At 46.2% G+C, this 12,245-nt stretch overlaps 1 protein-coding gene and 1 long non-coding RNA gene across 2 annotated transcripts; both read left to right on the forward strand.

The window, feature by feature from the left end:
• Positions 1-340: 340 nt before the first annotated feature.
• Positions 341-771, forward strand: LOC135535975 (uncharacterized). The gene is made up of 3 exons (XR_010454926.1): positions 341-404; positions 603-620; positions 727-771. It is a non-coding gene; the product is annotated as an uncharacterized LOC135535975 (long non-coding RNA).
• A 2,580-nt stretch (positions 772-3,351) lies between these two features.
• LOC135535976 (collagen alpha-1(XVIII) chain-like) lies at positions 3,352-12,188 on the forward strand (the record flags this gene model as incomplete). Its single annotated transcript, XM_064962380.1, has 15 exons — positions 3,352-3,415; positions 3,554-3,608; positions 3,852-3,972; positions 4,469-4,513; positions 8,196-8,327; positions 8,507-8,578; positions 8,668-8,694; positions 8,794-8,892; positions 9,012-9,047; positions 9,468-9,551; positions 9,647-9,676; positions 9,783-9,818; positions 11,798-11,857; positions 11,950-12,027; positions 12,153-12,188. Coding segments are annotated over exons 1-15 (975 nt in total), but the record flags the coding sequence as incomplete, so codon positions are not given.
• Between the last annotated feature and the right edge of the window lie 57 nt (positions 12,189-12,245).

Here is a 12,245-nt window from a genome sequence, read left to right on the forward strand (position 1 = left end):
GCATGGAACTCTGTGGAGCAGGTTGGCATGGAATTCTGTGGAGCAGGTTGGCATGGAACTCTGTGGAGCAGGTTGGCATGAAACTCTGTGGAAGGGGAGGACAAAGGGTAGTAGGACGCTAACTGAGGATAGAGGATGCTAGTGAAAGTGATGATGACAGCAACATGCCGATGATGACCACGATGTTACTTCTGACGTCTATTCTAACACCCAACTCTCCTCTCTATGTGTCTCTCTGTGTGTCGTCAGGCCCTACTGGTTCTAACGGAGTGAAGGGGACAGAGGGAGAAGGGCAGTCCAGGGGACAGAGGTCCCGCCCGGGCCAAAGGGGGAATCAGGGGTCTTTCTCCAGCTCTGCTTCTTCCTCTGGCTCTTCATCAGGTGGAGGAGAACGTGGAGAAAAGGTACTGCATGCTGCCTGGCACAGTACTGTGTGTTATACACCCCTATAGGCATGCAGGTAAGTGTGTTTGTGTTGATTGACTGTAGGTGACCCCATAGCTGATTACATCTGATTCAGACAGACCACATACATGCCTCTGAGACACATGTAATAGTTCCAACATTACTTACAACTTGTCTTTGTCTCCTTTTCCTTTCAGGGAGACAAAGGCTTGAAGGTGCGTTTTGACTTTGTCCTTCCCAGCTTCTTTTTATTTGACTTTGTCTTAGCTAGTCATTGAAGTGATCAGATTAAATAGGTAGTTGATTGTTTTCTTCCCACAGGGCAGTTCTGGGTTTGGTTACCCAGGCTCCAAGGGGGACCGTGGCGTGCTACCTGGTCCACCTGGCCCTCCTGGCCCTGGGGGCCACCTGCCCAGGTTGTGAGGCTAGGGGACGGCTCTGTGGTGCAGCCAGTGGCCGGACCAATGGGACCGATGGGGCCCCCAGGGGCCAAAGGACCAGCAGGACCCCAGGGACCAGAGGGAGGCGGTGAGTTGTACCATACCGTCTGACATACAGTGCATTCGGAAAGTATTCAGACTCCTTGACTTTTACCACACATTACAGCCTTATTCTAAAATGGATGAAATCGTTTTTTCCCCCTCAACCATCTACAAACAATACCCAATAATGATATAGCAAAAACAAGTTTTTCAACATTTTTGCACATGTATTAAAAATAAACAACTGAAATATCACATTTACATAAGTATTCAGACCCTTTACTCAGTACGTTGTTGAAGCACCTTTGGCAGGAATTACAGCCTTGAGTCTTTCTGGGTATGGCTACAAAGCTTGGCACAACTGTACTTGGGGAGCTTCTCCCATTTTTCTCTGCAGATCCTTACAACCTGACAGAGCTTGCATGGGGCGTTGCAGCACAGTTATTTTCACAGAGATGTTAGATTGGGTTCAAGTCCGGGCTCTGGCTGGGCCACTCTAGGACATTGAGACTTGTCCGAAGCCACTCCTGCGTTGTCTTGGCTGTGTGCTTAGGGTCGTTGTCCTGTTGGAAGGTGAACCTTTGCCCCAGTCTGAGGTCCTGAGCGCTTTGGAGCAGGTATTCATCAACTATCTCTCTGTACTTTGCTCATTCATCTTTGCATCGATCCTGACTAGTCTCCCAGTCCCTGCCGCTGAAAAACATCCCCACAGCTTGATGCTGTCATCACCATGCTTCATCATAAGGTTGGTGCCAGGTTTCCTCCAGACATAACACTTGGCATTCAGGCCAAAGAGTTCAATCTTGGTTTCATCAGACCAGATAATCTTTTCTCATGGTCAGAGAATCTTTAGGTGCCTTTTGGCAAACTCAAGCGGGATGTCATGTGCCTTTTACTGAGGAGTGGCTTCCGTCTGGTCACTCTTCCATAAAGGCCTGATTGTTGGAGTGCTGCAGAGATTGTTGTCCTTCTGGAAGGTTCTCCCATCTCCGTCTGAGCTCTGTCTGAGTGACCATCGGGTTCTTGGTCACCTCCCAAACCAAGGCCCTTCTCCCCGATTGCTCAGTTTGGATGGGCGGCCAGCTCTAGGAAGAGTCTTGGTGGTACCAAACTTTTTTCCAATTAAGAATGATAAGAGGCCACTGTGTTCTTGGAGACCTTCAATGCTGCAGAAATGTTGTGGTACCCTTCCCCAGATCTGTTCCTCGACACAATCCTGTCTCGGAGCTCCACAAACAATTCCTTCGACCTCATGGCTTGGTTTTGGCTCTGACATGCACTGTAGTATCTTTTATATAGACAGGTGTGTGCCTTTCCAAATTATGTCCAATCAATTTAATTTACCACAGGTGGACCACAGGATGATCAATGGAAACAGGATGCACCTGAGCTCAATTTTGAGTCTCATAGCAAAGGGTTTGAATACTTATGTAAATATTTTGCAAACATTTCTAAAAACCTGTTTTTGCTTTGTCATTATGGGGTATTGTGTGTAGATTGCTGATTTATTTAATCAGTTTTAGAATAAGGCTGTAACGTAAGAAAATGGGGAAAAAGTCAAGGGGTCTGAATACTTTCCGTAAGCACTGTATTCTATGTAGCGCATTCTCACTTTATTTGGTCTCAGTACTTGTACATTTGCTTTCAATTGACTGTAACAAACCATATCTATTTCATTCCCCAGGGGGATCCAGGAGAGGATGGCAAATTAGTGAGTGTCACTTTCTGATGTTTTATCCCATTGATCTCATGTCATGATTTTTTATTCATTGTTAATTGTGTGAGGAGAAATACAGTGGTAGTCAGATGTCATTATTGATAAGCGGTGGTGGTCAGTAGCAGTGGTCAGACAGTGTCAGCCTCACTAAGCTGTGTCTTCTCTCTCTGTCCCACCACAACTCAGGGACCTGCCGGAGACAGAGGGTTCCCAGGAACACAAGGAGACTCAGGGGTCAAAGGACAAAAGGTAAAGGCCAGAAGCCATTTATTTAAGAGCATGAGTATTTGAATATTATCGGAGGTGCCCAAAGGTGTTTCCTGTGACCTCTCCAGGATCGTGGTGATGGTCACCCAGGACCCAGGGGTTCTCCAGGGCCACCTGGACCCCCAGGCCCAGGGATAGTTGATCTCGCTGTGAGTCAACCACTACTGCATCAGGCCATTCAGCCCATTAATTCATGTGGATCAGACATGAATATACCAATATACCACTTTTAATGTTTCTTCATTTGTCCCTAGACATTTGTGGATGTGGAAGGCTCCGGAGGATTCCCAGATTTGGAGAAAATACAGGTATGTTTTAGCCACAGAGATTTTGAGTTTGGCCCAGAAAAACGACTTTTCCAAAACTGTATATTGTGAAATCCAAGACTGTTGTGTTGACTGTTTCTTTAGACTCTCCGTGGTCTACCAGGCCCCCAGGCCCACCAGTCCCCTGGCCCCTCAGCCAGTGGTGTCAACTCCCATGGGTCAGGCTCTTTCGGGCCCCCTGGACCTCCCGGACAGGGCCCGGGGCCCGTGGCCTACCAGTGAGGACCCTCTCTCTACTATATCTGACATGACAATATGTTTTTGTGCCTAACTGTAGACAGCACAACTACAGCATTGAAATTAATGTCCTGATTTGTTGACCATTATGTATTGATATCATGCTGTGTTTTTTTCAGGGGCCCGCTGGTCCACCTGGCAGGCCTGGAACCCCAGGACAGTAGCGGAGAGAAGGTATGAGACAGGAGGAGACTTATTTACTTTAGCTCATCTGATCATACTAAACTCAGCAAAAAGAAAACGTCCTCACTGTCAACTGCGTTTATTTTCAGCAAACTTTACCGTGTAAATATTTGTATGAACATAACAAGATTCCACAACTGAGACATAAACTGAACAAGTTCCACAGACATGTGGCTAACAGAAATGGAATAATGTGTCCCCTAAAAGTAAGTCAGTTTCTGGTGTGGCCACCAGCTGCATTAAGTACTGCATTGCAGCTCCTCCTCATGGACTGCACCAGAAACTGGACTGCACAAGGACTGCACCTCACCCTCCGATCCAACAGGTCCCAGACGTGCTCAATGGGATTGAGACTGTACGGACATTGCAATTTATTGCCCTGGTCCACATCTGCAGTCCTCATGCCTACTTGCAGCATGCCTAAGGCATGTTCATGCAGATGAGCAAGAACTCTGGTCATCTTTCTTTTGGTGTTATTCAGAGTCAATAGAAAGGCCTCTTTAGTGTCTAAGTTTTCATAACTGTGACCTTAATTGCCTACCATCTGTAAGCTGTTAGTGTTTTAACCATTCTACAGGAGCATGTTCATTAATTGTTTATGGTTCATTGAACAAGCATAGGGAAACAGTGTTTATACCCTTTACAATGAAGATCTGTGAAGTTATTTTGATTTTTACAAACTATCTTTGAAAGACAGGGTCCTGAAAAGGGGTGTTTTTTTGCTGAGTGTATATATCACTGTATACAGCACACACAGAACTGGACCTTTGTATAGGGATCCTTTTGAGATGATTGTCTCTTTCTCTCTGTATCTCTCTCTTTCCCCATCTCTCTCTCCCTCTCATCCGCAGGGAGAAGCTGGTGATCTAGGTCTTCCAGGGCCCAGTGGAGAGAGGGTGAGCTCTCAAATACACCCATACTCTAAATCTTAAATATATAGCTATTTTCACTTTGACCTTGTTTCTTTGGTGCTGTTTGGTGTGGGACCTCTCCTAGAGATTGATAGTCTAAACATGATGTTGATGTGGGACTTCTACTAGAGATCGATAGTCTAAACATGATGTTGGTGGTGGGACTTCTCCTTGAGATCGATAGTCTAAACATGTTGGTGGTGGGACTTCTCCTAGAGTCGATAGTCTAAGCATGTTGGTGGTGGGACTTCTCCTAGAGATCGATAGTCTCAACATGATGTTGGTGGTGGGACTTCTCGATAGTCTAAGCAGACTTCTCGATCGACAGTCTAAGCATGTTGGTGGTGGGACTTCTCCTAGAGATCGATAGTCTAAACATGAGAACTTCTCCTGAGATCGATAGTCTAAACATGATGTTGGTGGTGGGACTTCTCCTAGAGATCGATAGTCTCAACATGATGTTGGTGGTGGGACTTCTCCTAGGAATCGATAGTCTAAGCATGTTGGTGGTGGGACTTCTCTAGAGATCGACAGTCTAAGCATGTTGGTGGTGGGACTTCTCCTAGTCTAAACATGTTGGTGGTGGGATCGATAGTCTAAACATGATGTTGGTGGTGGAACTTCTCCTAGAGATCGATAGTCTAAACATGATGTTGGTGGTGGGACTTCTCCTAGAGATCGATAGTCTCATGATGTTGGTGGTGGGACTTCTCCTGAAGATGATGTTAAACATGTTGTGGTGGGACTTCTCTAGAGATCCGATAGTCTAAGCATGTTGGTGGTGGGACTTCTCCTAGAGATCGATAGTCTAAGCATGTTGGTGGTGGGACTTCTCCTAGAGATCGATAGTCTAAACATGTTGGTGGTGGGACTTCTCCTAGAGATCGATAGTCTAAATGATGTTGGTGGTGGGACTTCTCCTAGAGATCGATAGTCTAAGCATGTTGGTGGTGGGACTTCTCCTAGAGATCGATAGTCTAAGCATGTTGGTGGTGGGACTTCTCAACATGAAGATCGATAGTCTAAACATGTTGGTGGTGGGACTTCTCCTAGAGATCGAGTCTAAGCATGTTGGTGGTGGGACTTCTCTAGAGATCGATAGTCTAAACATGATGTGGTGGTGGTGGGTCTAAACATGATGTTGGTGGTTCTCCTAGAGATCGATAGTCTCAACACATGTTGGTGGTGGGACTTCTCCTAGGAATCGATAGTCTAAGCATGTTGGTGGTGGGTCTAAGCATGTTGGTGGTGGGACTTCTCCTAGAGATCGATAGTCTAAACATGTTGGTGGTGGGACTTCTCCTAGAGATCGATAAACATGTTGGTGGTGGGACTTCTCTAAACATGATGTTGGTGGTGGGACTTCTCCTAGAGATCATGTTGGTGGTGGGATAGTCTCAACATGACAGTCTAAGCATGTTGGTGGTGGGACTTCTCCTAGAGATCGATAGTCTAAGCATGTTGGTGGTGGGACTTCTCCTCAACATGAGATCGATAGTCTAAACATGTTGGTGGTGGGACTTCTCCTAGAGATCGATATGTTGGTGGTGGGTCTAAGATCATGCATGATGTTGGTGGTGGGACTTCTCTGATCGGTCTAAACATGTTGGTTCTCCTAGAGATCGATAGTCTAAGCATGTTGGTGGTGGGACTTCTCCTAGAGATCGATAGTCTAAGCATGTTGGTGGTGGGACTTCTCCTAGAGATCGATATGTTGGTGGTGGGACTTCTCCTAGAACATGTCTAAACATGTTGGTGGTGGGACTTCTCCTAGAGATCGATAGTCTAAGCATGTTTGGTGGTGGGACTAAACATGATGTTGGTGGTGGAACTTCTCTAGAGATCGATAGTCTAAACATGTTGGTGGTGGGACTTCTCCTAGAGATCGTCTAAACATGAGACTTCTCAATCAGTCTAAGCATGTTGGTGGTGGGACTTCTCTCGACAGTCTAAGCATGTTGGTGGTGGGACTTCTCCTAGAGATCGATAGTCTAAGCATGTTGGTGGTGGGACTTCTCCTAGAGATCGACAGTCTAAACATGTTGGTGGTGGGACTTCTCCTAGAGATCGATAGTCTAAACAGATGTTGGTGGTGGGACTTCTCTAGAGATCGATAGTCTAAACATGATGTTGGTGGTGGGACTTCTCCTAGAGATCGATAGTCTAAACATGTTGGTGGTGGGACTTCTCCTAGAGATCGATAGTCTCAACATGATGTTGGTGGTGGGACTTCTCCTAGGGAATCGATAGTCTAAGCATGTTGGTGGTGGGACTTCTCCTAGAGATCGATAGTCTAAGCATGTTGGTGGTGGGACTTCTCCTAGAGATCGATAGTCTCAACATGATGTTGGTGGTGGGACTTCTCCTAGTGGTGGGACTTCTCCTAGAGATCGATAGTCTAAACATGATGTTGGTGGTGGGACTTCTCCTAGAGATCGATAGTCTAAACATGTTGGTGGTGGGACCTCTCCTAGAGATCGATAGTCTAAAGCATGTTGGTGGTGGGACTTCTCCTAGAGATCGATAGTCTAAACATGTTGGTGGTGGGACTTCTCCTAGAGATCGATAGTCTAAACATGTTGGTGGTGGGTCTAAACATGCATGTTGGTGGTGGGACTTCTCCTAGAGATCGATAGACTTCTCTAAGCATGATGTTGGTGGTGGGACTTCTCCTAGAGATCGATAGTCTAAACATGTTGGTGGTGGGACTTCTCCTAGAGATCGATAGTCTAAGCATGTTGGTGGTGGGACTTCTCCTAGAGATCGATAGTCTAAAACATGTTGGTGGTGGGACTTCTCCTAGAGATCGATAGTCTAAACATGATGTTGGTGGTGGGACTTCTCCTAGAGATCGATAGTCTAAGCATGTCTTGGTGGTGGGACTTCTCCTAGAGATTGATAAGCATGTTGGTGGTGGGACTCTAGAGATCGATAGTCTAAACATGTTGGTGGTGGGACTTCTCCTAGAGATCGATAGTCTAAAGCATGTTGGTGGTGGGACTTCTCTAGAGATCGATAGTCTAAACATGTTGGTGGTGGGACTTCTCCTAGAGATCGATAGTCTCAACATGATGTTGGTGGGGGTGTGAGGCATGTTTTGGGATGCTTATGCTTGTGGGACTTCTCCTCTAGCAAAACTTTTTGTCTGTCTTCTCCAACTTTTTGACCAGTATCTTTAGTGAAGGTGATTAGTCACAGGTACTAATGGGTCTCCTGCTATTGGTTCCTTGTTTTCATCTGCATACTATTGGTTCCTTGGTTTCCGCTGCATTCATCACGTGGGGGGAATCAATTCACTGACAAAAACTAATTCCCAGTGTGTTCATTATAGGACAAATGGAACATATGCTTGTTTGTTTGACTTCTGACATAACATCTTAAATAGCATGTAGTTGCTTAAGATATTTTACCATCAGTCTGGATGTTTTATATTGGAAATAATCTATATGCAGTCATTGGTTTTTATAATTGTTTTTTATTATTTTCAATATTGATTGCTTGTTATAGTAATAATTCAGCTTAAATGTGTTTCCAATTTTGTGGAATGCTTCTTTATTTGTCTGTTATGTCTACATGTAAATGGACTGCAGATTTTTACACACACATGCACACACACACCTTTACAATCTCTCTCTCGGTCTCTCACCTCTTCGCTCCTAACCACCAGGGTTCTCAGGGTGACCCTGGAGTGCCTGGTCAGGCAGGGCAGGGGGGCTTGGCTGGGCTTCCTGGGCCCATGGGACCGATTGGGCCTCCAGGACCACCCGGCCCCCCCGGACAGTCCTACCCCGTGCGTTATGTGAGTACTGTACACAACTCCTGCCACCCACCCAGACAACATCAACTACAGCTTAACCTCCCACCCCACAGCTCCCCTCATTCAAATTGTTACCAAATTGACTACATACTGTATATTTGACTACATATATTTTTGTGGAATTGTCTTTTTTGAACTGTATCTGTGTCCTCTCTGTGTAGGGTGACGGGGAGGGTTCCGTAGTGACAGGGGTCAATGGTGTTGCTGGAGTGATAGGAATTCCAGGACCACAGGTGATCTATACATTGCCATTCACTCATAATTTGGATTGCCTTTACAATCACGTCAACTAATACATAGTCACATATCCATTGTTTTTCAGGGTCCGCCCGGAATCGCAGGCCTTCCGGTAAGAACCAGGAAATCCCTTTGAATATATTGCTAAGTTTGATTGGAGGCCATATCTTTGTTATATAGCAATGCTTACTGTATTCCTGTCATCATACAGGGAAGATCTGGTTTGCCTGGGCTTTCGGGAGAGAAGGGGAGCGAGGGAGCAAGAGGACGGGATGGAACACCAGGGATGGACGGATTCCCAGGACAATTGGTAGAAGATCATTATCCCTCAGCCACCTCCCCAGACTCTATTAGAACGTTACTTAGGCTTTAGAGTAACCCACACAAAGTGCACTAACCTATTCTGTTTTGTTTCTTATGTATACACAGGGAGACAAAGGGGAGAGGGGAGACAGAGGAGAAAGGGTGAGTTACCTACTCCTGATTACCATATTTTGGTGGTTGATTTTTTTATTTTCTTGCTTCTTTTATCAGAACAACAGTTTTCAGCTGTGTTAACATAATTGCAAAAGAGTTTTCTAATGATCAATTCGCCTTTTAAAATGATACACTTGGATTAGCTAACACAACGTGCCATTGGAACACAGGAGTGATGGTTGCTGATAATGGGCCTCTGTACGCTGTTTCCAGCTACAATAGTCATTTACAACATTAACAATGTCTACACTGTATTTCTAATCAATTTGATGTTATTTTAAATGGACAAAACATTTGCTTTTCTTTCAAAAAACAAAGACTTTTCTAAGTGACCCCAAGAACAGTAGCGTAAGTCATCTATTGCGTGTCCCATGGCTCTCATGCTGTTGTGTGTGTATGGTGTTGTAGGGTGAGCCAGGGCGTGAAGGGGGGCCCCCTGGACCTCCAGGAGCCCCTGGCCCACCGGGACAGATCTACCAGACCTCAGGCAGTGTGAGTATGGATGTGTACTGTACGGTCTTGTCTGCTCTGGATCATAGTGATGTTTCAGTGACACAACTGACCTACCTGTCTCTGTCTCGTTTTAGTTTGATGGAGTTCTTGGGAATCAAGGAGAGGTGAGAATTTGACTCAGCAGACAAGTCACTATGTTACTCTACATGCAGTTTTATAATGTCTTATAATGTTTTATAGTCACCCTAACCCTTATTTCCTTTTCTCCAGGGAGGACCAGGTCTTCCCGGCCGGGCAGGATTCCCAGTATGTATCAGTATCACACTGCCAATGAACACACAGTGGAGTGGAGACATTTACCTTGACTGTTTCTAAAGATATTTCACAGTTGAAACACACATTTACATTTACATTTAAGTCATTTAGCAGACGCTCTTATCCAGAGCGACTTACAAATTGGTGAATTCACCTTCTGACAACCAGTGGAACAGCCACTTTACAATAGTGCATCTAAATCATTTAAGGGGGGGTGAGAAGGATTACTTTATCCTATCCTAGGTATTCCTTGAAGAGGTGGGGTTTCAGGTGTCTCCGGAAGGTGGTGATTGACTCCGCTGTCCTGGCGTCGTGAGGAGTTTGTTCCACCATTGGGGGGCCAGAGCAGCGAACAGTTTTGACTGGGCTGAGCGGGAACTGTACTTCCTCAGTGGTAGGGAGGCGAGCAGGCCAGAGGTGGATGAACGCAGTGCCCTTGTTTGGGTGTAGGGCCTGATCAGAGCCTGGAGGTACTGCGGTGCCGTTCCCCTCACAGCTCCGTAGGCAAGCACCATGGTCTTGTAGCGGATGCGAGCTTCAACTGGAAGCCAGTGGAGAGAGCGGAGGAGCGGGGTGACGTGAGAGAACTTGGGAAGGTTGAACACCAGACGGGCTGCGGCGTTCTGGATGAGTTGTAGGGGTTTAATGGCACAGGCAGGGAGCCCAGCCAACAGCGAGTTGCAGTAATCCAGACGGGAGATGACAAGTGCCTGGATTAGGACCTGCGCCGCTTCCTGTGTGAGGCAGGGTCGTACTCTGCGGATGTTGTAGAGCATGAACCTACAGGAACGGGCCACCGCCTTGATGTTAGTTGAGAACGACAGGGTGTTGTCCAGGATCACGCCAAGGTTCTTAGCGCTCTGGGAGGAGGACACAATGGAGTTGTCAACCGTGATGGCGAGATCATGGAACGGGCAGTCCTTCCCCGGGAGGAAGAGCAGCTCCGTCTTGCCGAGGTTCAGCTTGAGGTGGTGATCCGTCATCCACACTGATATGTCTGCCAGACATGCAGAGATGCGATTCGCCACCTGGTCATCAGAAGGGGGAAAGGAGAAGATTAATTGTGTGTCGTCTGCATAGCAATGATAGGAGAGACCATGTGAGGTTATGACAGAGCCAAGTGACTTGGTGTATAGCGAGAATAGGAGAGGGCCTAGAACAGAGCCCTGGGGGACGCCGGTGGTGAGAGCGCGTGGCGAGGAGACAGATTCTCGCCACGCCACCTGGTAGGAGCGACCTGTCAGGTAGGACGCAATCCAAGCGTGGGCCGCCCTGGAGATGCCAAACTCGGAGAGGGTGGAGAGGAGGATCTGATGGTTCACAGTTTCGAAGGCAGCCGATAGGTCTAGAAGGATGAGAGCAGAGGAGAGAGAGTTAGCTTTAGCAGTGCGGAGCGCCTCCGTGATACAGAGAAGAGCAGTCTCAGTTGAATGACTAGTCTTGAAACCTGACTGATTAGGATCAAGAAGGTCATTCTGAGAGAGATAGCGGGAGAGCTGGCCAAGGACGGCACGTTCAAGAGTTTTTGAGAGAAAAGAAAGCAGGGATACTGGTCTGTAGTTGTTGACATCGGAGGGATCGAGTGTAGGTTTTTTCAGAAGGGGTGCAACTCTCGCTCTCTTGAAGACGGAAGGGACGTAGGAAGGGACACACCAAACGGACAGTATTGTTCTAGATGTATGGTGGAGATTGCGGCAAAAACTATTTATATAACATGTTAGTGGAACATTTAAAGAATATATATATTTCAGTTGAAACACTGAAACAATGCTGTACGGCCTTCTAGTTGTATATTGAAAACTGCCTAAAACATGATTTTATACACTAGCTGTACATTGAAAACTGCCTAAAACATGATTTTATACACTAGTTGTATATTGAAAATGGCCTAAAACATGTTAATGGAACTCTCTTTTAAAAATATACACACACAAGGTTGTTATTTATACTGATCACAACTTCTTCTGTAGGGGCCTATAGGACCAAAGGGAGATACAGGAGAGCCTGGACAGCCAGGATACGCAGCTAAGGTCTGGTAATAACTTCATTCATATCTTGTTTTCTGTACAGTACAGGGAAAATTGCATGAAGTATTGACATGTCTCCACCCTGTCCTGTCCAGGGGGAGAAAGGAGAACCTGGTATTATCATGGGGCCTGATGGAAGACCCCTGTACCTGGGAGGGCTGGGGTCTCAACCGGTGAGAAAAACCACACACAAGATTTATAGTTGGTAGAAATACTGTATGTTATTATGCTTGTCCATCTCTTTTATATGTGCCATGCAACATAAAATGTTGATACCCTTTGACCTCTGTGTGTGCAGGGAGAGAAGGGACTCCCGGGACCTGAGGGACCTCCTGTAAGTACTCTCCTTTAAGTGACATGCTTTCTGATTAGCCATCGATAACCATGGATG

Source organism: Oncorhynchus masou, unplaced genomic scaffold (genome assembly GCF_036934945.1).
Source record: "Oncorhynchus masou masou isolate Uvic2021 unplaced genomic scaffold, UVic_Omas_1.1 unplaced_scaffold_5391, whole genome shotgun sequence".
In the NCBI taxonomy this organism is placed as follows: domain Eukaryota; kingdom Metazoa; phylum Chordata; class Actinopteri; order Salmoniformes; family Salmonidae; genus Oncorhynchus; species Oncorhynchus masou.